This window comes from Zymoseptoria tritici, chromosome 12 (genome assembly GCF_000219625.1).
Source record: "Zymoseptoria tritici IPO323 chromosome 12, whole genome shotgun sequence".
Taxonomy (NCBI): domain Eukaryota; kingdom Fungi; phylum Ascomycota; class Dothideomycetes; order Mycosphaerellales; family Mycosphaerellaceae; genus Zymoseptoria; species Zymoseptoria tritici.
The window spans coordinates 1,089,675-1,111,505 of NC_018207.1; the positions used below are offsets into that span (position 1 = coordinate 1,089,675).

The 21,831-nt window shown below is 53.3% G+C and overlaps 9 protein-coding genes across 9 annotated transcripts; 4 read left to right on the plus strand and 5 right to left on the minus strand.

The window, feature by feature from the left end:
- Positions 1-76: 76 nt before the first annotated feature.
- MYCGRDRAFT_82889 (uncharacterized protein) lies at positions 77-692 on the minus strand (the record flags this gene model as incomplete). Its single annotated transcript, XM_003848049.1, has 4 exons — positions 77-283; positions 342-374; positions 447-615; positions 666-692. The coding sequence occupies 3 exons, from the start codon at positions 613-615 to the stop codon at positions 258-260; spliced, it is 228 nt and encodes a 75-aa protein (XP_003848097.1).
- A 1,777-nt stretch (positions 693-2,469) lies between these two features.
- On the minus strand, positions 2,470-3,531 carry MYCGRDRAFT_30105 (uncharacterized protein; the record flags this gene model as incomplete). Its single annotated transcript, XM_003848048.1, has 2 exons — positions 2,470-2,652; positions 2,710-3,531. Coding segments are annotated over 2 exons (1,005 nt in total), but the record flags the coding sequence as incomplete, so codon positions are not given.
- A 1,244-nt stretch (positions 3,532-4,775) lies between these two features.
- MYCGRDRAFT_18931 (uncharacterized protein) lies at positions 4,776-5,087 on the plus strand (the record flags this gene model as incomplete). The annotated part of the gene is made up of 1 exon (XM_003847945.1): positions 4,776-5,087. A coding segment is annotated over one exon (312 nt), but the record flags the coding sequence as incomplete, so codon positions are not given.
- Positions 5,088-5,766: 679 nt separating this feature from the next.
- MYCGRDRAFT_15599 (uncharacterized protein) lies at positions 5,767-6,884 on the plus strand (the record flags this gene model as incomplete). The annotated part of the gene is made up of 2 exons (XM_003847946.1): positions 5,767-6,108; positions 6,165-6,884. Coding segments are annotated over 2 exons (1,062 nt in total), but the record flags the coding sequence as incomplete, so codon positions are not given.
- A 78-nt stretch (positions 6,885-6,962) lies between these two features.
- Positions 6,963-8,631, minus strand: MYCGRDRAFT_77545 (uncharacterized protein; the record flags this gene model as incomplete). Its single annotated transcript, XM_003848047.1, has 2 exons — positions 6,963-7,634; positions 7,684-8,631. The coding sequence occupies 2 exons, from the start codon at positions 8,629-8,631 to the stop codon at positions 6,963-6,965; spliced, it is 1,620 nt and encodes a 539-aa protein (XP_003848095.1).
- Positions 8,632-9,623: 992 nt separating this feature from the next.
- MYCGRDRAFT_97150 (uncharacterized protein) lies at positions 9,624-11,440 on the plus strand (the record flags this gene model as incomplete). The annotated part of the gene is made up of 4 exons (XM_003847947.1): positions 9,624-10,135; positions 10,186-10,664; positions 10,719-10,805; positions 10,860-11,440. 4 exons carry the CDS (start codon positions 9,624-9,626, stop codon positions 11,438-11,440), a joined length of 1,659 nt encoding a protein of 552 aa, XP_003847995.1.
- Positions 11,441-12,201: 761 nt separating this feature from the next.
- On the minus strand, positions 12,202-12,827 carry MYCGRDRAFT_77548 (uncharacterized protein; the record flags this gene model as incomplete). The annotated part of the gene is made up of 2 exons (XM_003848046.1): positions 12,202-12,530; positions 12,589-12,827. The coding sequence occupies 2 exons, from the start codon at positions 12,662-12,664 to the stop codon at positions 12,202-12,204; spliced, it is 405 nt and encodes a 134-aa protein (XP_003848094.1).
- A 211-nt stretch (positions 12,828-13,038) lies between these two features.
- Positions 13,039-15,163, plus strand: MYCGRDRAFT_111534 (uncharacterized protein; the record flags this gene model as incomplete). Its single annotated transcript, XM_003847948.1, has 4 exons — positions 13,039-13,547; positions 13,622-14,383; positions 14,675-14,951; positions 15,145-15,163. The coding sequence occupies 4 exons, from the start codon at positions 13,283-13,285 to the stop codon at positions 15,161-15,163; spliced, it is 1,323 nt and encodes a 440-aa protein (XP_003847996.1).
- Positions 15,164-15,835: 672 nt separating this feature from the next.
- MYCGRDRAFT_97153 (uncharacterized protein) lies at positions 15,836-20,758 on the minus strand (the record flags this gene model as incomplete). The annotated part of the gene is made up of 11 exons (XM_003848045.1): positions 15,836-16,214; positions 16,269-16,770; positions 16,949-17,036; positions 17,392-17,734; positions 17,789-18,115; positions 18,381-18,406; positions 18,621-18,687; positions 18,763-19,107; positions 19,164-19,341; positions 20,160-20,341; positions 20,406-20,758. 11 exons carry the CDS (start codon positions 20,756-20,758, stop codon positions 15,836-15,838), a joined length of 2,790 nt encoding a protein of 929 aa, XP_003848093.1.
- Between the last annotated feature and the right edge of the window lie 1,073 nt (positions 20,759-21,831).

The following is a 21,831-nucleotide window of genomic DNA, read 5'->3' on the forward strand; positions in this document are numbered from 1 at the left end:
TTAGCCTGCAGCAGAGAGGCATAGCGCTTCGGACTGAAGAGAGCGATCATCGCGAAAGATAGGCATTGCCGTGGAACCAGCAATGCCAGCCCATCTGGCTCATGATAGAATTGTGTACATATGAGACGTATCCTGTAGCACTCTCGTGTACCATTGACTCTGCCTCATGCCCCCATCCTCACAATCCTCCGCATCGCTCCTTCTCGGCATTCTTTGCACAACCTGTCCCCACCCTTTTCCCAGCCTATCCCGATCGTCTATTTGTTCTTCATCGTCTGCCAGACTGCGAGATTGTCAGTACTCTACCCGAAGACATGTTCAGCCATAGTCCAGATACTCACCAGCGATGCCAAATGGTGCGCCGAAGCCAACAGCTGTATGACCGTCAGTATCCTATTCTGCCTCCCCATTCTCTCTCCCCATCTTCTCTCCTCCGGAGTACGCACCCATGAATCCCCAGTATCGGAGCCAGAAAAAGCGCGTGAGCGGGTTGAAGGGAATGTTGGTACGCGGGCCTTCGGGGTAGTGATATGGCGAGGCGAACTGTGCGCGTGTGGTGGAGAATGCGCGGCGGCTGAGGGTCGCTGGAGCGCGGGTGGCGGCTCGGGAGAACATCTAGAGGAGAGTCAGTACGAGCCTGAGTGCACCTTGAGAGGCCGCCGTACTTTGCTGTTTGTTGAGAGGAGTGTGTAGTCTTCGATTGGCGTGCTGCGTTGTAGTAGTGAGAGCTCAGGTTCGAGATCGGACAATGACGGGAGTTCTCGAAAGGGCTTAGGGCAAGCACGTGACTGCGGCCAATTCTCTCCACAGACGACCACTTCCACAACTGCCCTGGTCTCTTCCATCAACACACCACTATTTTTCTGTCGCACGGAGTGGAGGTATCGAACAATATCTAAGACGGCGACCTCATTTCAGACTACGCATGCTCTCAAACACTGTGCGATATTACCTACGCTGCAATGCTTCGACCACTTTCTCGGCCCTCACAATAGTGCCAGACATGAGCGTAGTTGTCAGGTCGCACTTACGCGTCGAACAACTCCACGGTTGTCTCCTGGACTCAAGCAAGACACGTTTCGGCGGGATGGCATGTCAACGAGGCAGTACAGCCATTGCAGAACTCCCGACTATAGGATGATTCGGTGAGACATGCAGTCGCTTGCAGAAACGACACCTGCGAGACTGCAGAGGTCTCGCAGGATTCTCAGACACCAGGTCGCAGTAGTCTCAGTTCTTTGCATGAAGAACGACTATTTCACGGAGTTCATAAGGTGAACGTTCGCTCCGTACAAGCAGCGAAGATCATCTATTCCACCTTCCCATTGACGGTACACGCAGGCGGCCGGAATCATCTCAACAGCTTTCGTTTGAATTCACGATTCGAATTTCCCATTTTTGCAACTACTTACTCAACATACATACATGTCTCTCGCAGCACCACAGCCGGAGAAGCCGACAAGCGGAGATGTCGCTCAGGGCAAGTTACTATGGCTGAGCACTTGGAAAGCCTTCAAATCTTCTCAGACGCATCGCGGAATTCCCAGTACCCCAGTGCTCAGCGAAACAAGAAACTGCGTTGCCGGCAATGGCGTCTACAACCATCCAATACTGGTAGTCTCGCGGCCTTCTCAGTTCACCATCCATTTCCTCACCGTAATTTCCTTCGCGTTGCTTCCTTACTCCACTGCTCTCTGACACCGGACACAGATAACGTCCTTTGGCGGCAAAACTCTGAGCCAGAGATTCCCCGCGAAAGCCCACAATAGCGTTCGCAGACAACTAGGTTATGTGCCTATCGCACCGACTGACCGTCATCCCCTTGCTCATTTGTCCAGAGACCATCTATACGACATGCTCCATCTGCAGAATGGCGGTCAGCTCACCAAGGGCTCATACATGAACGTCCGCGAAGTGTACGAAATGGACTGGAGAGATGCAGAACTCTGCTGGGCTCCTGGCAAGACCGCTCAGGGACGGTTCAGTCTTGACTCGGCGTCCTTCGGGAGGGTTTTGGCGTTGTTGAGTTTCCGAGGGATTTTCAGGGCCGAGGGACAGTGGCATCAGGAATCGGTAGCGGTGTTGTGGGCTCGGGCGCTGTGGGCGCTCGTGAGTGCTCAGGCTAAGCGTCTACGTGCGCTGATGGGGCGGCGATAGTGTCTCTGGCTATACGTGCGCTCCGTGTGTGGATCTGTGCGCAGGGGATGTCCAATGACTGAAAAGATGGTCTGTTGTATTGTACCTGGTAATTGTATCGGAGTGCTGTTCATCCTTCCAAACGCCATGCAGTCTATGCAGTCCACCTCGCAATTCGTCGTACAGTCATTTCTTCGTTCCATTCACAAAGCTGATTCATCGCAGCGACCTCATCTGCACATCCTGCACCTCCCTCTCTCCAGCCATCAGTCCCATCCTAGCCTCCTCATCTACACCACCCTCAGCACCCGTCTTCTCCGGCACCACCGAATTCTTCTGCAACGCCACTACAATCGCCGAACCCAAAATAAGCGAAGACCCCAGAATTGACAATCCACTCGGCGAATGTCCGAAAACCAGCTTATCAAAGCCAAGAGCGAACAGCATTTGGCAGTAAGTCAAATTCGTCGCACGAGAGGATTTCTCGTAGGAGAGAGCGGCGGCTAGGAGGAATTGCTACAACCATCGCATTAGTACACTGCTTGATGATATACCTGGACGAGTTCCACTCACCATGATGAACCCGCACGTTCCCAGGAAAATCAGATATCCCCACTCCTTCAAATCAGCCGGCAGCAGAAATCCAACATGCGGCAAAGCGAATTGCATCACGAAACTGACAATCGTACACCACGTTGCGAAGTAATTGACGCTGATGAGGGGATGTGCACGTTTTCCGATCCAGCGGATGGTGGTGTATGCGACGGAAGCGCCCAGGACGCCTATCAGAGCGATGCCGACGGCCATGAGGCGTTGTTCGGGCGTTACATCGTCGTAGTTGCTGGCGTCGGATTCTTGGTTGGAGGTATCGTTGCTTGGAGCTGCCATGTCCCCTGTTCCACTCGCGGGAGGTGCGGAAGAGAATGCTGCGAAGAAGGATGTCGGACGAGCGATGAAGACCACGCCAACGAATGAGACTAGAGTTCCGATTTTCTCGACTCGAGTGAAGGGTTCATTGATCAGGAAGGAGCAGGCCCAGCATGCCAGTCCAGGGGCGAGGAAAGTGATGACTGTCGCATCTGCTAGAGGGAGGTAGAGTAACGACCAGTACATCCCCGTGACGCCAAAGAATCCTCCAAACCCTCGAGCGATGAGCAGCCATCGGACCTCAGGAGCACCAAATGGGAAGTGCGGAGTCTTGTTCCGCCACATGTAGGTACTCGCGAGCACGACTGTGATGCCCATGCGAGCGAAGAGGATGTTGAAGGGGTGGAGACCTTTGCCGTTGTTTCCTTCGACTTCGAGTTTGCGGGTCGCGACGTTCATTAGAGTGCCGAAGAATTGAGCTAGGAGCATGAGTGCCAGGCCTTTGTTTCGGATCCAGGAGGCTTGGAGTCTGGCTCGCCATGAGGTTGGGGAGGGGTGGGAGATTGAGGTGGTGGAGGCGTGGCAAGCGGGTTGAGGGCGGGAGAGTTGTTCGAATTCTGTGTCTGAGAGGACGGAGAGGTGGTCTGGGGAGAGTGGTCTTATCGGTCCTGTGAGTGGGGCGGAGAGGAAGGAGTTGGAGCGGTTGTAGGTTGGCTTTTGAAAAGCGGAGGATTTGGGCGACGGAGGTTCGCTGAATGATGATGACGAAGAGACATCGTGTGCCTCTGTCGAGATCAGGCCGGTTTTGAGGTCTCCGGGTTCGTAGGAATTTGAAGGGCTCATTGTTATCGGCACATTGGAAGGCGCTGATTTGCCAGAAGCCGGCCAAGGATAGAACTAGATACCGACAGGATGATCCAGAAGTCCAGAAGAGCTGAATGAAATCGGCCGTGAAGGGATGAGAGATAACAGGAAAATGCTGTGTTTCAAGCAAAGAGTCGAAGCAGATGAAGTGAGGTTGAAGGATGCACTCGCCTGAGCGGACCTACCTGCCTCCTCATAGGCTAAACAGTGATGACCAACGATAGCGTCCCCACGAGCGGTACATCGAGCGGTGTTCTTTTTCTTCCCCCCGCCCCGCCATCGGAGGATCAAAACGAACCAAGCGTTCCAAGGCACGCACGGCAAACTTGACCCGCCAGCTCGGAATCGTGCGATCGATGTGCATACTATCGGGATGCACTCTCCCGAAGGACATGCAATACTGCTGCATCAATTCTCGTCGCAGTTCATCTCCTCATGCATGCATTCTGAAGGTGATGTGAAGTCGAGGAATTCACTCATGGATATGCCATGTGGCATGACATGGATCGGCCAGGAACACGAGATTGAGTTTTGGCCCCCATGCTGCCACATGGTCGGGTGCTCGGCTAATGCGGCGACTTTCACCTCGGACTGCACGTGTCAATCTTGGACAGATAGTCATCGACAACATGCGGCGATAACACTTGTACAACATCATCCCGCGCCATCTCCCGACCGTTTCACCCCTGCCACATATAGCCAAGATGATACCTCCCGGCGAGTCCTACACGGAGAAGTTCATGGCCGTGACAAGGGACCCAAACTTCGAAAAAGCCACCCCAGAAGAACGCATCCGAACCATCTTCGACATTCGCTGTCCCCACGACCCACGATTCCTCAGCCAATTCTGTGAGAACGTCAAGCTCAAACAAGTCACTCGCACTGGACCAAATTCATCCGCCGTCGTGTTCACATTCGTCGTCGACCGGTACTACTGCAATGTCTCGGGCAATCTCCACGGTGGCGCACAGGCGACGATATACGATATGTTGACAGGCATGTCGATTCAAGGAATCGGGAGGAGGGACTTTTGGATGAATGGCGGTGTTTCGAGGAGTTTGAGTGTGACTTATCTACGACCGGCACCGGAAGGGACTTTGCTGGAGTGTGATGTTGAGTTGATGCATGCTGGAAAGTCGTTGGCGCTGATGAGAGGTGTTATGAGGAGGGCGGATGATGGGAAGCTGATCAGTACCTGCGAGCATGATAAGGCGGCTGTGGCGGCGAAGCCGGGATTTGATGTACCTGCGCCGGATGCCAAGTTGTGAATGACGAGGACGAACTGCACGTCTGGAATTTATTTACAGGAGTCGCCAAGAACCTGCCGAAATCTGGACGTCTATATGCACTACTGAACGTCTCGACATACTGGAAGAGTAGATGCACATAGACCACGTCTTCACATCACGACAGGGAGGCATATATCTGGATTCCTGGACTACATGTACTGACGCCCAAAAGCGGCAAGAGCATACCACTAGAAGAATAAACAGAACAAACATCCCGCGACGCTGACAGACAGCCGGCGGAGCGGATTTGACAGAGCATTTTGAAACCACCACTCTCTCGCCCGATGCAAAGAATGTGCCGAATTGCTCGGAGCCGTTTGCTACACGACGACGGACTGACTGAGAACGCCAAGAGCAGCAAACCACTCACAGCGGAAGCCAGAATTCTTGCCATGCTGGTATTGTCACATTCGGATAACAATAAGAAGCCATTCACGGTAGGGAGCTGTCCGCATGATACTTCGGATTCGTAGGTGGATCATGCTAGACCCAAGGTATGTATTGGGCGTCACTCGATGCTCTCATCTGCGATATCAGATTTCACGAACGCTTCCTACTCCGCTTTCGATCAGAGACAATGGTCAACATCAGAACACTGCGATCGACAAGTGTAGCATTGCTACCATTCCAAGCCCTCGCAACGTCCAAAACCGACTTCCTCTACCGGGCTCTCAATGCAACCGACGTCCTGAACGAGCAATACTACAATCACATCTCCGGTCTGTGGCAAAACTTCTGGTGGAACTCCGGCGCCATCCTCTCCACAATCGGAGATGTCGCACTCCTCTGTCCCGACTTCAAGGCGACCGCAAGAGATATCTTCAGCAACACCCTCGTCGCCACAAAAGCTTCCAACAACGGCGACTTCTTAAACGAGTACTACGAAGACGAGGCCTGGTGGGCAATGGGCTGGATCAAAGCCTACGATGTCACGAAAGAAGTCCAATACCTCGTAAGTCCTTCCGCACCGCCCGACCCCTTCACGAAAGACTGCTAATTCCCCAATAGCACGAAGCCCAAACCATCCACCTCGACCTCCTCACCTCTCTCACAACCCACTGCCACAACGGCGGAAACTGGTGGTCCAAAACCCAGGACTCCCTCCCCTCCATCAGTGCGCAACTCTACCTCGCAGTTACCGCCTCCCTCGCCAACCGTCTCTCCGCGTTTCCTCGACTACCAACAACGACCGATGTACCAGACTACACGGCCCTCGCCCTCTCTCAAGCCGAATGGCTACTCAGCTGCGGCATGCGGAATGAAGACGGCACCTTCAACGACGGACTATCACTGTCCACATGCGCACCGATCGGGCCGGTGTACTCCTACAACCAAGGCGTCATCCTCGGCGCGCTGGTCGAGTTGGCGCACTTGACGTCAAACGAGACGTACCTCGACCTCGCGATTTCAATCGCTCACGCCGGCATCGCCGCCCTCGCGACGCCTCATGGTGGGATCTTGACGGAGATTGGTTCGGAAGAAGGTATGGATCCCACAGGGGCGCAGTTCAAGGGTGTGTTTGTCCGGAATTTGGGAGATTTGAATTCCAAGCTGGGTGGAGTGCGGGAGTTTGAGCACTTCTTGAGGAAGAATGCGGACAGTGTTTGGGACAAGGCGAGGGATGACCAGGGTAGAATTGGGTCGTTTTGGCAGGGTCCGGTGATGAGTTTGAGTGCTTCTAGTCAAGGGAGTGGGATTGACTGTTTGGTCGCTGCGGCGGGGGTGAAGGGACGGGTTGTTGTTCATGGTGGGAGCCAATAGCGGCTTGATAGACGGTTCGTTGATTGCAGTTGAGTCTTATGGAGGTCATCGCTGTCCATCTTCGCTTTCGTTCCTTTCATCTTCCATTGACCTACTCCTTCTTTTCCTGAACTCCGCAACGCTCTTCCCAACGCCCCATCCACTTTTCAACAGCTCTCCGATATCTTCTAATTCCAATCCTGCCGTCTCTGGATATATCCTCCAAATGGTCATCCACCCAGCACAGCATATCGCCGCATACAACACGAACGTCACGCTCGGTCCCGCCCACTTCATTAGCGGCAAGAACGTCAGTCCAATAACGAAATTGCTGCTCCAATTCGTTGCCGTCGCCACTCCCGAGCCCAGCGATCGTACTCGCAACGGAAAGAGTTCGGACTGCTGCCATGGCACGCAGCCCAATCCCACAGCGTAAGCGGCGACGTAAAGCACCAGGCTGACAAGCAGAACGTATGGCCAAGCAGTGTTTGCGGTTGAAGGAGGGGGTTTGATATCCGAGGTGTCGATGAACATGAAAGCAAGGCTGCAGGAGAGTAGGCCGAGGATCATGAACGGGATTGAGCGGAGGAGGATGGCGCGCCGGCCGACTGTGTCGATTGTAGTGAAGGCGACGAGGGTGAAGATGAAGTTCGTGATGGCAATGGAGAGGGATGTGAAGATTGGTGAAGTGAAGCCGACGAGGGCGAAGATCGTGGCGGAGAAGTACATGAGAGAGTTCTGCGATGCTATTAGTCCATGGCGGGTATGTGGGCTGTTGGAGACTTACAAATCCAGACAGTTGCTGTAGTCCTTGTAGCATACAGGCGATGATCAAGGCTCGCCGATTGCCAGGAACGCCCACCAGTTCCTTCGCCTTGGCCATAGACCCTTTCCCATTAGCCATCCCCTCTGCCTCGATCTCCGCTCTCACCGCCTCCAGCACCCCTCTGACTGCATCCTCCATCTGATCGCCCTCAAGCCCGGCAAAGACTTTCGTCAAGACCTCCTTTGCCCTCTTCTCCTCTCCATTCTGCACCAAAAATCTCGGCGTCTCCGGCATAGCCACAAGCAAGCCCAACTGCACCACCGCCGGCACCGCTCCTAGACCCACCATCCATCGCCACCCACCCGGCCAACTCGCAAAGATCCAGCCAATCAGGTACGCCACCACTTGCCCTCCTGTGATGAACAACGCCTGCACCGTCACTAGTCGTCCTCTCAACTCCGCAGGCGCCAGCTCCGTGATATACAGCGGCACAGCACCCGATGCTACACCAACCGCTACTCCGACTAAAGCTCGCCCAGCTGCCATCGTCCAGACATAATGTGCTAAAGCCTGCACGACCGCTCCAACAATGAAAAGCACGGCTGGCACGAAGATGACAGATCGTCGGCCATATTTATCGGCGAAGAAGCCTGTCGTCGGAGCAGATAGGAGGGCAAATAGAGAGGTGATGGCCGTCACGAGAGCTTTGTCTGGTGTTGTGAGTGGGCGATTAGAGAGATCTGTGCCGATTGAGACGAGGGTGGATGAGATTACGCCGGTGTCGAAGCCGAACAGGAGGCCGGATATGCCCGCGGAGAGGGTGAGGTAGCGGATGATTGGGGAGGTGGATGAGAATGTGATGGCGGGAGCATGTTTGTTGGTGTTGACGGGAGTCTGGGTAGGGGCAATCAAGGGCGCATCGGCGGAAGTTGAGAGGTCCTCGTCTTCGTCTTCATTTGAGTGCCGCATCGTGCGGACGGCGAGAGATCACATGAGATTCTGTTGAAAACGAACACAAGAGGAAGTCAACATTGTGTGAAGTTGAAAGGATGGAAGTGTAGTCTCGCCCACGTGCACGCCATCCCTGCACGTATCGAACCTTAAATCGAGTGCCAAGAATACCGCTTCGTCAACAGAATCCAGGACTTCTTCTTCCTTTCATCGACATCGACATCGAAATGTACCATGTCACCGATTGGATGTATGGGCCTGAGCCTGATTTGAATCAAACGAGGGTTCTGAGTGATCGTTGACGCTCCTCAATTGCCCACACGAAGGTTGACGCGTGGCAGCACGGGAATCGGAAAATGGCTCGCGACCAGCCCAGTCTTGTATGGTGTAGCCAACCCTCGTCCTGGAAACCTTGATATCGTGGAGCGGACACATGGCGGCATTTCAGCGACATGAATGGAGAAGATAGCAGCATGCCTCGAAGAGCAATAGCAGTCGATTGCGGCCATCTCGACAAGAGCTACCGGTAAGTCCGTACGCCTCTCAACGAACCATGATGCTAGGACAGTATATGCCTTTGGCGTCCGGCGACTGGCTTTCTGGTTATCCCGATAGCATGCCCTCTCCACTTCGCAGTGCATTTTCCGCACGCAGACATGTGATGCACTCTCTCAACGATTCGCCGGGAGTAAGCCGGATTCGGGAGCTGATTTTGAAGAGACAAATCACCAATGTCCATAGCAGAGAGAGGGCGATTGTACATTCGATCAGATAGGAGTTTGTCTTCGCTAAAACTGCGGCAAAGGAGCTCACGGTGGACACCGGCAAAGAATGTACTTTGGTGAGCAACCTTGATGGCGCAAACCGGACCTTGGACTTTGATGTCAGGGTCGGCACCAGAACTATATCAACTATTGTAGGTACCCTGTCTCCTCTTTATACCTCAAGATCTGTGCCATACTACCGCGAGATAACACTGCCCTAACCTCATATCCCCTGCGACCGACAACATGGACATCGACCGAGCTGACAGTCTCTCACCCACGAACGAGGCTTCTCTACCCTTTGTCCACGATGTCATCATAGTCGGAGCAGGACCGTGTGGTCTCGCAGTGGCGGCTCGACTCCGCGAACAAACACCATCTGCCCTCTTTACCGACGAGGAACACCAGAGATATCACTGGATCAACCGACACGCCAGCAAGGCTGCGATCAAGAACTCCAAGACGGGTAACATTCAAGCGAAGCCCAACAAGAAGCCGCAAGTATCGATGCTCGTATTGGATAGCTCTGGTACCAGCTGGATGGCGAAGTGGAACCGACTGTTCTCTGCGTTGGAGATCTCGCATCTGCGAAGTCCACTGTTCTTCCACCCGGATCCGCATGATCGAGATGGGTTGTTGGCATACGTCCAATCGAAAGGTCGAGAGAACGAGTGTATTGAGATCGCAGGTTGTGTAGGAAAAGAGCTCAGCAAGCACCAGATGAAGAAGCGGAGGAACAGTCGCAAAGCTGGAGAGCAGTAAGTCAGCCCCAAGAAGGGAGATTTGATCTCGATGTTGACGGCTCCAGACTGAGACCCACCATCACAATCGACGAGCGTGATCGAAAGGACTACTTCGCTCCTCCCAGTGATGTGTTCAAGGACTACTGCAACTTTATCGCCAAGCGATACTCGCTTCTCGACAAAGACCTGATCCAACAGGCATCCATGTCCGACATCGAATACGACTATATTCCACAACTATCCGCCGACGAGAAGCTCTTCACTGTCCGTACCGAGGACTCGACCTTCTACGCCCGCAGCGTAGTGCTCTCTGTTGGAGCTGGCAATGCGCCTTGCATTCCCAAACCATTTCCACAAAATGGATGCCCAGCTGCATGTCATGCGTTTCAACCACTTGATGCTCCTTTGCGAGAGCGACTACGAAAGAGGATGCCGACGAACGTGTTGATCATTGGAGGAGGTTTGACAAGTGCGCAGATTGCAGATCGATCGATCAGGCAGGGAGCCACGAAGGTGTTCCACATCATGCGAGGACCGATGAAGGGTAAGTTAGGTACGCCTGAGGTTGGAAGGGAATGGCTGACATGATGTGCCGCAGTTAAACCATTTGATGTCGATCTGAGCTGGATGGGCAAATTCCGCAACCACGAAAAAGCTTCCTTTTGGAGTGCCGATACAGACGAAGGTAAGCCTTTCCACTGTGGAGACTTCTTCTACGTAGCTGATCTCGATCACTCAGAACGTGCCGAGCTGGTAAAATCTGCCCGAGGAGGCGGAAGCATCACTCCTCGCTATGCAAAGATCCTCCACCAACACGTCGCCTCAGGCAGACTCACTCTACATACTCACACGACCGTCGCCTCGCACTCCTACTCCCCTCTGACCGGCACCCACACCCTGATCACTGAGCCTCCGATCTCGTCACTTCCGGAGTTTCACTTCATTTATTTCGCAACCGGCGTACAAAGCGACTACCAAACTCTTCCGTATCTCCAAACGATGCTGGCCAAATATCCTATGGAGTCGATCGATGGGCTTCCGGCGTTGACAGAAGACCTGATGTGGGATGAAGATGTTCCGCTGTTCATGACTGGCAAGTTCGCCGCGCTGAGACTCGGACCTGGAGCCGGCAATCTGGAAGGGGCGAGGATTGGTGCGGAGAGGATCGCTTGGGCTATGCCGGATGTTTTGAGGAAGGGCAGTGGTGGCGTGTATCACAGTGAGGCTGGAGAAGAGGAGAAAGAGGGTGTCCAGAGTGGAGGGTATCGGTATGCTGCTGGGATCGGCAGCCGATATGAGAGTCTGGCGGTCGAAGGATGAGCTGAACTGGCCGGAAGTGTCCCGAAAAACAGAAAGTGCTGATAAGCGTACTGGTAAGACAGCACCATCGATACCTCCCGGGCCAGGAACAATGCAGCAGTACCGTACCACAGACCGATCCAAACATTGAGTATGATCGTAAGGAAAGCCGCCAGCCAGCCACTTCGGCCGGACAGCCACCGCAAATTGACTCGGACTCCAGTATCCCAGTCTCGGCTCTGAGCATTGTATCAACACGCCCCAGAACCGCTCCAACCTAAATCCAAACACAGGATCATTCAACGAGTCCTTCTGGGCACTATGCCATACACTCTCCGTGTATTGCCTCGTGGGCATCTCGCTCTCAGGGTCACTCAGCTTTCGCAGACGCTTTTCGGTCATACTCTTATCGTTCGCTCGGATTCGTGCGCCTGAAACGATGAAATGTCCACGGAATGTCCAGACTAGGTTTCGACATTGTTTGCCTGGGTTCGTTAAGTTATACAGGGAGGATATTACTGCGGGATCGTCGGTCCAGCGATATGTTCAGACGATCACAGCTCGACTCTGTAGTCAGTTGTGGAAGGAGGTCGACGTGCTAGCAGCCCATGTACTTGCCCAGATTCTGAGCTTAAGTGTTGGTGTTCCATTGCCTTTCGCTGATAATATACATCGGCCGTTCGATTATTTCTCTTCCGAGGTATCTGTTGGCCCATATAGACCTTTCTCTGGGACTAATCATGCCCTTCGCAATGTCTTCACAATATCCAACTCCGCCCGCTCTACACCTCCGGCACATCCGCCTTCTTCGCCGTCCAATAGGTCCATCCTCCCGCCAACGCATTGACCGCACAGAGTCCGACCGTCGCACCTCTGACCACACCTCTTACTCCAAACTTCTGTCTCAATGGCTGGTGCCTCCTTCTTGCCAACACAAAGTACGCCAACGACCACGCACTCATCATGCCCGCGCTGTCTTTCTTGAATCCTTGGACGTTGAGGTACGAGGAGAAGAGCAGGACCGGTGGGAATAGCATAGGTAGGGTTTGGAAGGGTCGGAAGTGTTGCGCCGTGATCAGGGTCGCGAGGAGGGTCGGTGGGAGAGGGTTCTCTGTGGAGTAGTGTTAGTGTCGTGACCATTGGCTGGTAGCTCGTACGGTAGGACATACCACCCCATGCTTTCGCGTAGGAGAAGAGAGATTGCTTCGCCTCTTCAGCATCAGGAGCTTTCGACGGCATTGGCATGTTCGCGGTAGGTCCGTTGTTATCGTTCGAGGAAGGAGAGTCGTCCGGAGGAGTCTCGTCTTCAGTCGCAAAGTCGGAGGAGGCGTAGGAGGCGGCCGTGAGTCTTCGTTTGCGCTTCACTATTGCGTATAGATATGGTCGCCTTTCTCAGGTGAGTGTGCTTGTCATGCGACAAATGTGGAGGAGGAAGTGCAAGTGAATGTGCGAAATGTGAGTGAAGTTGATCACGGACGTCATGTTGGTGATTGTGGCTGCTTGTGGCTTGACCTTTGACTTTTGTTTCTCCGACCCGAGACGAGACCACCTCACTCACTGCACTCCTCCGTTCCAGGGTCCTGCGTCGAGACTTGTCCAACTGTAACGCCAACTCTTTCTGGATATCTGTCAACAATAATCCTCCGAGTCATACTCGAGACTGTGGTTCTTCCAGCGCCCTTCCGTCCTTCAGATCTGCTCGAGCATCTTTTTCCGACATATGCGATCATAACACAGGGCATCTACCCTCCGCGCGTTCCACAGGCACCACTATAATCTCTCTCAACCACCGCAGTCGACGACCTCCTCGAGCAATCCCGTGATAGACCATTTTCAATACTGCCTTCGGGCTGTGGACGGACGATGCCCTCCGACGAGAAGTCCAACGGCGACGCATCCCACCGCAAACACGATGACGGAAGTTCTACGCGCGCATTCACAGTCGAGCAAAAAGCTGCCGTCCTTCGAGTCAAGCGATGCAAACCCACAGATTTCTACGATATACTGGGACTGGAAAGTGTAAAGAGCACATGTACAGATAGCGAGATCAAGAAGGCGTACAGAAAGTTGAGTCTGTTGACACATCCGGACAAGAATGGATATGCAGGAGCGGATGAGGCTTTCAAGAGTGAGTTGATATCACACTATATTTGAGGTCGTGCATGAAGGAACATAGCATTTCTGACGAAGTGTGATACACAGTGGTCTCCCGCGCCTTTCAAGTCCTCTCCGACAGCGACAAAAAGTCCCGCTACGACAAATTCGGCGGCGACCCAGACAACCGCTTCTCCTCCGCCGCCGCATCCTCCGGCGCATCACCCTTTTCCGGATTCGCCCAACAACGGCGCGGAGGCGGAGGTTTCGAAGAAGAAATCAGTCCCGAAGAACTCTTCCGCCAATTCTTCGGCGGCGGTATGGGCGGTCCCTTTGGCGGTATGGGAGGAGGTTTCGGCGGACCAGGTTTCGTCTTCAACATGGGAGGCGGCGGACCAGGCGTGCGGGTACATCAATTCGGAGGCAATCGACCGCGGAGGAGACCGCATAACCACGATCCGAACGCCGCACAACCACAGCAGTCCCCACTTCAAGTCCTGCAAGGTCTCCTCCCGCTACTCCTCCTTTTTATCCTACCATTACTATCCTCCCTCTTCGGCGGCGGCGACTCCACCCCTCGAGGACCACAAATGCGCTTCGACAAAGCCGTGCCGCCGCATACATTACAACACACGAGTAATCGGCTCAATGTACCGTATTGGGTGAATCCGACGGAAGTGCAGGAGTATTCGACGAAGAAATGGAAGGAGCTGGATAAAGTCGCGGAAGGGAGATATGTGCAGCAATTGAGCGGGGAGTGCGAGTGGGAACAGGCTACGAGACAACGGCTGGCGCAGGAGGCGCAGGGGTTCTTTTTCACGGACCAGGAGAAGTTGGATCGGGCGAGGAAGATGCCGATGGCGAGCTGTAGTAAGTTGGAGGGATTGGGGTATCGGATACCGAGATATTGATGCTGGGAGAGGTGTTGCATAGCGGGTCTTGGAATGGAAAGCACTTGTACAGATCTGCTGTTCCAGGTTGAGCACGAACAACTCATACGCAAGGTTTGAAGTACTTGGCCATGGCAGCCCAAAATCTCGATGTTCGTGACTGGTATTTTGGGAAGAGTTACGTAAAACACCACTTTACCACGCAACAGGAAGTTCTGCTAAGCTATCCGTAGCCCTCTCTCTCTCACAAAACACGCTGACTTCTCTGCAGTATCCTCGCGAACCAAATCCGCTCACTCCGCCCATCTAGCATCCAAAGCAACCAAAGCCGGCCTCATGCTTTCCAAAATCTCCTTCAACCTGTTCCACTCGACCTCTCGCAAAGCTCTGGCCGTGACGAAGAGTCCTTTGACCAGAAGACATGCTGCACTACCCGGGGCCTTGGAGTTCGCAAGACTCAGCCAATGCCGGCCGGTGTGTAGATTTTCCAGCCATCTCATCAAGCCGTCCCAGCCCGGAGTCCAGGTTTTGAACCCCGCCTTCGTGAGGTAAGCACGGATATTCATGGCTTTGAGGGGCTCGGCGAACTTGAGGAGTAAGCTATCGTTGTAGCCTCGGATGTCGAAGTGGAAGTGGTTGGAGAGATAACTGGGAGTCATGTCAGTGATGATTGCGGTTGGGGAGAAGGCTGTCCTACAAGAGCTCAAGCGCTTCCGAGCGGACTTGCTTGCAAGTCTCCAGGAGCTTTGGTCGCGCATAGCCGGTGGCAATCACAGGAATATACTGCGCATCGTCGGTAACTGCCAACTCCCAGATGGCGATTCGGAGCTCTGGCGGTAGGTTGAGGAGGCGAGAACTGCTTTGCTTGGTTTGATCGTCCGATGCGCTTTGCTTGATGGCCTCCGCTAGTGTTCCAGCCATTCTTCCGATGGGAGTGTTCTTCAGCCATAACACAAGACGCAGGACCATTAGGACGAATGAGGTCCAATCCATTACTGTGTTAATGCTTGGATGGAGGAGATGGAGATTGGAATGCGAGGCTCAGGCCATGCAAAAGGAAAGACGTGTCGATTGATGAATAATGAAATGAAAAGTCGAAAGTTGCCTCTCGGGCGATGTAAAAGATGAGAGGTGTCTCGAACGATGTTAAAGGGGAAGGTGCGGCTTCTGCGTTTGCTGTATGCACTCGCCCGTGCTGCAAACGGCCTTTGAACTTGTTTTGCTTTTGTAGAGGAAGAATTGCTTTCAGTGATGTAAAATCAGAGATCATGGTTGTGGAAGCATTTAAGGTAATGCACTTGGCCCATCCTTCGCAGGTCGCAACTGACAGGAATTGCAGAAAGGAGGATGGTGCGCTCCGACGGAAATGTGATTGCAGGACTGAGTCGTCGTTCGTTACCTGAAAGGGTCGCGAGCAGTTCAGCACGGCGACTCAGTGCTCATCCGCCCAGCGTGGATTTGATGCAATAAGGAGCGGTCTGACACTCGCCAACACCCTCTCCAGCACCTCCCAAGGCGAATCCTTCAGGTCTGTAGCCATGGAAAACGTCATACCAACCAATGCTTGCTCGTGTAGCTGCTGGCTGCCGGAGTTCGTCGCCGAGCAATAGACAGCGTGTTCGATTTTCCGAGCGTGGAACTTCTTCAGCCAATCAAGCAAGTTCTTCCAATGAGGCGACCAGTTCGTGTTGGCGTCGCGTAGCATAGCCTCTGTTCGATCCAGATGGCCTGAACGCTCTTGCCAGAGACAGACGGTCGAGCAGTCGAAGTCGCGTGTACGCATCATGAATCGGTGCATTGTGTCTGAGTAGCTGACCGTGGTATCAGCTGTCGTTCACGTCGACAACAATCGTGGAATGACTTACAATATCGGAACTGCCTCGGATCGAATCTCCTTGCAGATCTGGAGAAGCGCTGGACGAGCGTAGCCATTCGCGTGCACATCGATCCACTTGTCTGGTTGCGTTACGACAAGGCGGTAAATCTCTTCGCGAATCTCTTTGGGAAGCTCAAGCAAAGATGAGTGCTGTGGCGTGGTCGCGGGCGGTACAGCTGCAGAGTAAGCGGCTTTGGTATCGACAGCCGGAGCAGGAGTAGCATCTGCTTTGCAGGGCTGTGAAAGCCGTTGATCAATCGGTGATGACACCAGAAAGGTGCTTGCAGGGGCAATGCTCGGCGGTGAAGTACCCGAGGATGTAGCCGTAGACATGTTCGCTCCAGCCGTCAACGGTGAGCCGAAGATTGCAGTCTCCAAGGCTGCTACACGCTGAAGCAGGCCGGTGTTGTCCATGTTGGAGTGAAGGATGTTGTTGGTGGCACTCGAAGCCGAAGTAGAATCGGAGGGTGGAGGATGTTCGCGAAGAGAGACTGAAGACGATGTCTGGGGGACAAGTAAGATGGTCAAAGGAAGTTGAAAGAGGTAGGTGAACAGCAGCAGGAGCCAGGCTTGTGAAGATGCTGTTGAATTAGCTTGTGATGGCCGTGGGACACGAAACGATCTCTGATTGGAGGAAAATGGAGTGATCTGAGCAAGACAATGCCTTACTTGCGTCTGGTATCGTTGTCGGTGTCGATGGTCGGTCGTGGTGCTCGAGGCTGAGAGTCTCGAGGAGTTTGAGAGAGTACGAGCTTCGCTATTTGGCAACACATTGTCATGGTTACAAAGAGAGGTACCTTTGTTTCACTTCACTGTTGAGGACTGGTCAGAGCACTGACGATATGCGTGAGTTACTGCTTTCCATGATGCCTGCGCTGAATCCGATGCCTCCTAAAATGCTAGATACATTACTCCCAGACTTGTGTGGTATGCTCGTGTAGGCTTTGCCTCGCATCATAACTCCTGCTCAATGAACATTCCATTCGACCGTAATCCCGTGTCAGCCATGTGTTGTGCCCAGCTCTCAGCAGCAAAGCAACCGCAAAAGCTTCCGAAGATGACGCCATGCTCGCAACAGACCACAGAGCTTAGTGGTCGTGCGCCCAGCGAACGTCCAACGTAATCAACGCCGGTCTGATGTCCTTCATGATGAGTTGCATCAACTCCCAAGGATGAGAGCGCAAAGTCGTAGCCACGCGGAAGATTGCGTCGATCACCTCCTCCTGATTCAGCAGATTTTTGCTGCGGGTGTAGTCGCCGCAAACCGAACGACTGAAGTCACGCGCATGGAAGCTCTTCACCCACTCAAGCAAGTTCTTCCAGTGAGGAAATTGGAGGTTCGTCTGGATCGAAAGATTGGGTTGCCACTTCAGATGACGGGTTTCTTGATACCAGCGAGCGATGGGGCCAGAATCGAAGTTGCGAATCTTGAGGCAGAAGCGATGGTTCTCGTTACTGATGAGGTTGTCAGTCGAGTAAAAGATGATTAACAGACTTTGGTAGACTCACAAGATTGGCAACACTTCGGCGTAGATCTCTTTGCAGGCGATGAGAAGTGCTGGACGTGCATAGCCGTTTGAGTCAACGAGGATACCCCTCTGCGACGACACGACAGCGAGACGGTATATTTCATCGCGGATTTCGGGCGGTAGATCCAGTAAGCGTGAATTCTGTGCTGTCGGAGGCGAGTTCGTGATCAGAAGTCGAGTTGGCTTCGGTGGCTGTGGAGTGCCGGACTCAGAATCGGTCGTTGATGGTGTCGGACTGTCACGGCCATCGGCCTTGGCCTCGAGAGCGGCGACACGATCTTGAAGGTCCTTGATCTCGGCCATAATGCTTCACCCGATGGTGGTGGTATTTTGATGCAAAGCTTGTTGTTGGTGGAAGAAAGCGGAGATGAAGTGAAGTGAAGAGATGAAGCGGAAGTCGGAGCGGAACTTTAGGCAGCGCACTTCGGGTCGCGAGGCAGGTGCACTTCAGCTTCGTGAGTGCGCATCGGAGGAGATGCTTGAATGCGCATTTGGTTATTTGGTTGTTGTAGTTTGACGGAGAGATGCATGTCGTGATGGGGTTGGATGTATTTTGGAGGTGGAAGACTTACTTGTCTCGAGATGAATGATCACTGGCCTGCCGATGAAGGAGGTTTTGTGACAATTACGAGAAGCGCGGAGTGTGAGAGAGGGCTGCACGAACTCGGCTTTGGAGTAGGGATGTATGTGGTGATGAAGAATGAGTGATATGAGGAGATGAAGCACTTGTTTCTCGATTCGTGATCACCTCCGTATCAATGAATTCGACTTTGCGACGCTTACGAGACTCACAAAGTGAAAGTAATACTTACACAATCTGTTTGCATCCCGACCTTCAATTTGATCATACTGTCGCCGTGCAAATCGACCCCGAAATCGCTTCGACAAATCCAGCTCGTTGAGTGAGCACGCCGCCAGTCCACCTCATGTACTGCTACTGTTCAATCAGCCCACCTGGCATCCAGAGAGATCAATGCTGGTCTCAGACGCCAGATTGCGGTATACACCTGCTCGTACTCGGCCCCTTTCAGATCCTGTACCATGTCGAAAAGTGCTTGAACAATGTTCTTCTCCGGGTTCTTACACTCCGGGCGATGCGGCGGCCTGAACTCGTGCCGGTTGACATGATTCCACTCCAGCCATTTGACCAGATTGCGCCATGATGGCACCCGATCTACCGCAACTCTCCACAGTAGACCCGTGAGGCGAACGCCTGTGATCTTAACGCTGCAGCAGAATTTCCACAACGTGCTGGTACTGTAGCTGCGCACTGAGATGATGAACTTGTTCGAGTTGTAGCTGAGACGGTCTTTAGTCGTGATATTCATTGATGAAGTTCGCCAAGGCTTTCTTACAAGAGTTTGAGAGCATCTGCACGAGCTTCTCTGCAGGTTTGCAGTAGCGGTGGGCGGTGATAGCCAGTCTCGTTGACGGTGACGCGATGGTTCTCGGACGTGACCACAAGCTCGTATATCAGGGTTCTCAGCTCTGGCGGCAGATTGAGCAGAGGTGAATTTTGCGTGGTACGAGGCGCTGAAGGAGCGTGCATAGTATCATCTTGCTCCTGTACCACAGTTGCTGCTTGAGTGACTGCTCGCATGCCGAGGCCAAGTCGCGCGATCGCCATGTGCCGGAGGTGTCGAGATACCGGACGTGTGATTCCTGCCGTCGCCTCGGCTGGTGATGCTTGTCCTGCTGCGGGCATCATCAATGGCGGCTCCATCATGATTGCGCAGATGAGGTGTCACCCGTTGGTGTCGTGGTGATGAAAGTGAAGTGGTGATCCGGGAGGAGATGAAGTTGCAGATAGGGTGAAAAGTCGAGGTAGGAACAGCGTCGCGACTCGCGATGAAGGAGCAAAGCCGCAGCTGCCCTGACTTTCCTGCCTCACTGACCTCACCTCCGGAACTGCGAACGTCTGTCAGATTTGTGAGGTGAATTGCACCATTCCGTCGCCGTTATATGCACGGTCGATGGACTTGAGGTTGTGGATAAGACAAGATGGAATAGAAAGTACTTACTCGCTTCATCTCCTCGAGAGGACACTCTACTCCAAATGATCGACAAAAGAAACGCAGCAACAAAATCACTTACTCTCTCCAAACCCGCCGCAAACTCCCGCTACACCCTTTCCAATCCCTTCAACCCTCATTCCTCTCTCGGCGCCCATTTGATATCAAGAGCAATAAGCGCCGGGAACATAGCAAACAGCAACCCTCTCAACAACTCCCATTCCTGTCCCCTCATCTTCTTCGCCATGGCGAACATTCCCATAAATGCCGGCTCGTCCTTCCTCTGCTTCTTATTTGACGGACTCCAATTCTGCGCTTTTGGCCGCAAAGAGTGCTTACCCGAATGATACGACTCCAACCACTTTAGCAGGTTCTTCCAGTTGGGCAACCCGCTGATCTCGACTTGGAATTGCATACCCGTGCGCCGGATTCCCATACCTTCCTTGAGATTCTTGTGGAAGTGACGGATATTGTCGTCGGAGAAGTCGGGTGCTGCGATGATGAAGGTTCGGGAGTGGTAGCTGGAAATTCATTGTCAGACTGAGAATTGATGAGGGGAGCTTTGTGTCGGGATGCTAGACACACAAGAGTTTGAGTGCATCATGGCGGACTTCCCGACTGACTGAGACGAGGGGTGGACGTTTGTAGCCGTTTGAGTCGACTTTCACGAGTTCGAAGTCGACTGTCACAGGTGCTTTCCGACCTTTCCTCTTGGGCTTGACGGGCAATTTGGGCGTGTTCAGCACCAGGTCGTAGATTGCCGTTCTGAGTTCTGGAGGGAGGTCGAGGAGGCGGGAGTGTTGGACAATGGGAGCTGGTATAGCTGTTGGTCTGGTGGGTTGCTGCATAGTGGTGGATGGTGGCATTTGCTGAGAGAGGTGGCGGTAGTCTTGGGGAGTCCGAGCTGGTACAGCTGTGTTGCTGTTGAGGTCTGTCATGATTGTGGGTGTTGACGCTTGCTGAGAGAGCTGGTGGTCATGTTGCTCAATGGTCGCTCCTTGACCTACAAAGTTGGTGGACCGTTCCATGGTGGAGTTGTTCTTGCTCTGGCTGAGAGTGGTGGTGATGGTGTTGAGAAGTTCGAAGTGTGCATCGAAGGAGATATGAGAACAGCTCTGCGAGCTTTCAGCTTACCGCGTTGATCCGTGATGCTCAAGTGAATCCCCAACGAACGTGATCAGCAGGCTTCCGCACATGATAAAAACGCTACAGTCGTCAATCTCAGTCACACATCTGACAGTCCTACTCCAATACTATCACGGACGACATCCAAGCACGAACTGCACCCATGGAAACCTCAATCACGACATCGCTCGTAGCACCACCTCCGCTCCGGACCCGCACGTTCCGGCACGCCGGGGCATCGTAGCCATGACAATGCGCGCATCGAGAGCATCAACATGAAGTCAGGGCATTGGAAGGACAGAGTTTGAGGCCTGCGGGTTGGTGCCTTATGTTGCACTGCCACGATGTTGTCGATGGTGTTGTGTTGAGAGAGGAGATGCGGTGGTGTTGGAAGTGGAAGCGTTGGAGATCGGGTAAAGTTCGGTAGTGCTGTCTCGAACAAGTAGGACATCCCAGATCCCAATTTCAGCACCAACTCTCGTTCGCAAGGACATCGCTTCGAAGGAACTCGCGGACATGCAAGGATGATCTGCAATAGACTTTTTCGCGTCTTCGAGATTCGTCCGGGGAGGATGCAGAATGGGAGATGTGGCTTTCGCGGCAACAACGTTGCTGTTTCTTGGCGTTTCGAGTTATATTTAGACCTGGGGCCAAGAGACGATAGCAGGTCACGTTTCTTCTTATCGGCTTCGGTTAGTTCTATCGTAGGACGTCTTCTCGCTTTCTTCACCGGTTTGATGTCCGCTTTTGTTTGATCGTGTACCTTAGCATATGATGAAGAGGCTGAACTGCGCTAATTGCATAGCCAACGCTATGACATGACATGGAATCCATCCCTTCGATCCACCTTCACAAATCAAACAATACCTCGATCATCCATCTCATC